Source organism: Rhagoletis pomonella, unplaced genomic scaffold, assembly GCF_013731165.1.
Source record: "Rhagoletis pomonella isolate Grant_MI unplaced genomic scaffold, Rhpom_1.0 Rhpom_scaffold_00004, whole genome shotgun sequence".
Lineage (NCBI taxonomy): Eukaryota > Metazoa > Arthropoda > Insecta > Diptera > Tephritidae > Rhagoletis > Rhagoletis pomonella.
The window spans coordinates 66403664-66406176 of record NW_023458558.1 but is presented as its reverse complement, the minus strand read 5'-3'; the positions used below and the strand labels follow the sequence as shown (position 1 = coordinate 66406176).

At 36.9% G+C, this 2513-nt stretch overlaps 2 protein-coding genes across 2 annotated transcripts in view; one reads left to right on the top strand and one right to left on the bottom strand.

Moving 5' to 3' along the window:
- LOC118738005 (prosaposin) overlaps positions 1–2513 on the top strand; it is a 126047-nt gene that overhangs the window by 7598 nt on the left and 115936 nt on the right. The window lies entirely within an intron of this gene.
- Positions 579–2513, bottom strand: part of LOC118736739 (cytochrome P450 4c3) — an 18002-nt gene continuing 16067 nt past the window's right edge. Inside the window, exons 6-7 of the mRNA XM_036466754.1 lie at positions 1370–1932; positions 579–1298 (exon numbers count right to left, since the gene is read on the bottom strand). Of these exons, the coding sequence (XP_036322647.1) occupies positions 958–1298; positions 1370–1932 (904 nt within the window). The 3' untranslated portion in view covers positions 579–957. The remainder of the gene's footprint in view (positions 1299–1369; positions 1933–2513) is intronic.

Sequence of the window (2513 nt, the reverse complement as noted above, 5' to 3'; positions counted from 1 at the left end):
TTTTAGTCCATTTATAAAAGCGTTGTATATTAAAAAGTTTTTTTTTAATATTATTTTTTAACATGAGCTCAAATGGTCGTTGCGTTTGCTGAAAATTTTAGTCAATAAACGTTTGGAGATCGTTTGGGTCCTGTCCTTACTTTTATGCATTAGCATGGATACCCACTATCGCGACATTTACAACTAGCCTGTCTATTACCAAAAGCTCTAGCTGTGCTACTAAACAGAGTTTGGAAAAATAAGCGTCTCCTGTCCAAAATTGTTTCTCAGAAAAAAATATGACACTGAATGTGACAAAAGGGCTAAAACCGATTTGTCTACTAATCAAATTGAAAATACATTGCAAAATACATCGCAAAAACGCGAATGTCTTCGAACAAGGACCAACTCCATCTGTTCAACGATTAAAGTACAAAAAATAACTTTATCCAATTGTACCCTTTTGGATACGTTTCTAAATCAATAGCTGACAAATTTCTTTGTTACATAATATATTCTCTTATGTTCGTGTTTACATATGTATTACATATATATGTACATATGTTTGTGTTGTATTAAATTGTATTGTATGTATGTACATATGATTGAAAATTAAATATCTTAGTTCCTAAATCTTTATTTACATCAATGGATTTTACTCTTTAAATCATACAACTTTATATTTGGTACAAAGGGCTTACACGCTACATATATGTATTACAATTTTAAAAATTTTCCGAAAGCTTTTTACTACACAAAATGTAGCCGGATCGACTCCTTCCTACCTTTCATTCATACTTAAGTTAAACTAAAATCCCGTTGCTCGGGAGGCAATTTTTGCGCTTGAGAATTTAAAATAAATTCATCGGGGCTTAAGGTAATTCCTAAAACTACTTACAATTACATAAAACAATACTTAAATAGTATTTAATGCTATGCTTTTGTATACGCAAAATTGGCGTGCTCTGCTTTTTCTTTTCATGGACGTTTCGTTATTTTCACGCGTAGGCCATCCTTGGGTCTCAAAATCAGCTCACCCAACAGAGTGAGATCTTCGCGGCGATCGATGGATTCGATTTTATATTTCCTCAATATCGTTGACAATACCGCTTTCTCTTCGAGTATGGCGAATTTCTGACCTATACAATTACGCGGACCAGCGCTGAAAGGTATATAGGCGAAGGGATGGCGGCCAGCACAATTCTCAGGCAGAAAATTATCTGGATTGAATTGTTCTGGCTTGGGAAATACTTTGGGATTGCGATGCAGCATGTAGGTCACAATGATTGCCGTAGTGCCAGCGGGAACCAAGTAGTTACCTAGCAGAAAACAACGAATAAGTAATGAAGCAAGTACTTATGTACATATATACATATTTTAGTCAACTCACCGATTTTCACATCTTCGCCAATGGAGCGCGCCATCATTGGCACACTGGGGAACAAGCGTAGCGCATCTTTGATACAGCACTCCAAATAACGCATATCCATTAGATTCTGCATGGTAGCTGGTGTCTCTTTATCATCGCCGAAAATGGAATGCAGCTCTTCCACCACACGTTCCTGATATTCAGGATAAGAGCCGAGCAGGAATAGTGTCCATGATATAGCCGCCGAGGTGGTGTCGTGTCCTTCGAACATGAATGTGTCGACTTCTTCACGTATATCCTCATTCGACAGTACAGTACCATCTTTCGAAGCATTGATAAGTAGATCTAAGAAAGCGAGACGCTTCTTCTTGCCTAAATCATCATAAGCGTCGGATGAGTTGGCGACATTATTGTTGAGTATATTCTCTGCTAGTTCAGCTTTGCGTTCGCGTATCACACGATTCGAGAAACCATGCAATGTCTTAATATAGCTGTCGTGGCGTTTGTAGTCCTCGGTGAAACGGAAAATGGAGTCGAATTGTAGCCACAATTTTGATTGACGACTTTGTACAATGGAACCAATGCTAGAAAGGAAAATGAATTTAGTGAGGTAGAAAAGCAACAAAAAAAACTTAAAAAAAAATTGGTTTTGGCAAAAAGGAGGATACAGCATATTCAAATGAGTCTTAAATATTCCTTTAATACTTTTTAAACTGTGTTTCTATTTGTTGTTGTATCTTTCTGTGCGTGTGTACTTGAGCTTCTACGAGTACAAGTATACGCGTATACGTATTGCCGCAGGATTGAATGTGTGTGGGCGTTTGCCACTGTTATCATGCCTAAATGCGGAAAACTTCATTTACCAGTTGAGTTCGTTTATTGTTGCCGCCAAAGTGACATCTTAATCTCGCATATTTTTCACATGAGCGCACAACACCCAACAAAAATTTTATCGAAGAATGAATGTGTTTCACTGTCAGAGTTGACAGCTCTCGATATTAAACTTTGGTGCAGTGCAATGACAACTCATTTGGCTCAAATATTACGCACATTGCCACTTTCATTTCGCACACTCTTATATAGACAAACATTCGTTTATTTTTATTTTTATTTTTATTTTGCAATCGGGGTAATAGCAAATTGAATTTCGCACAATTCTGATATT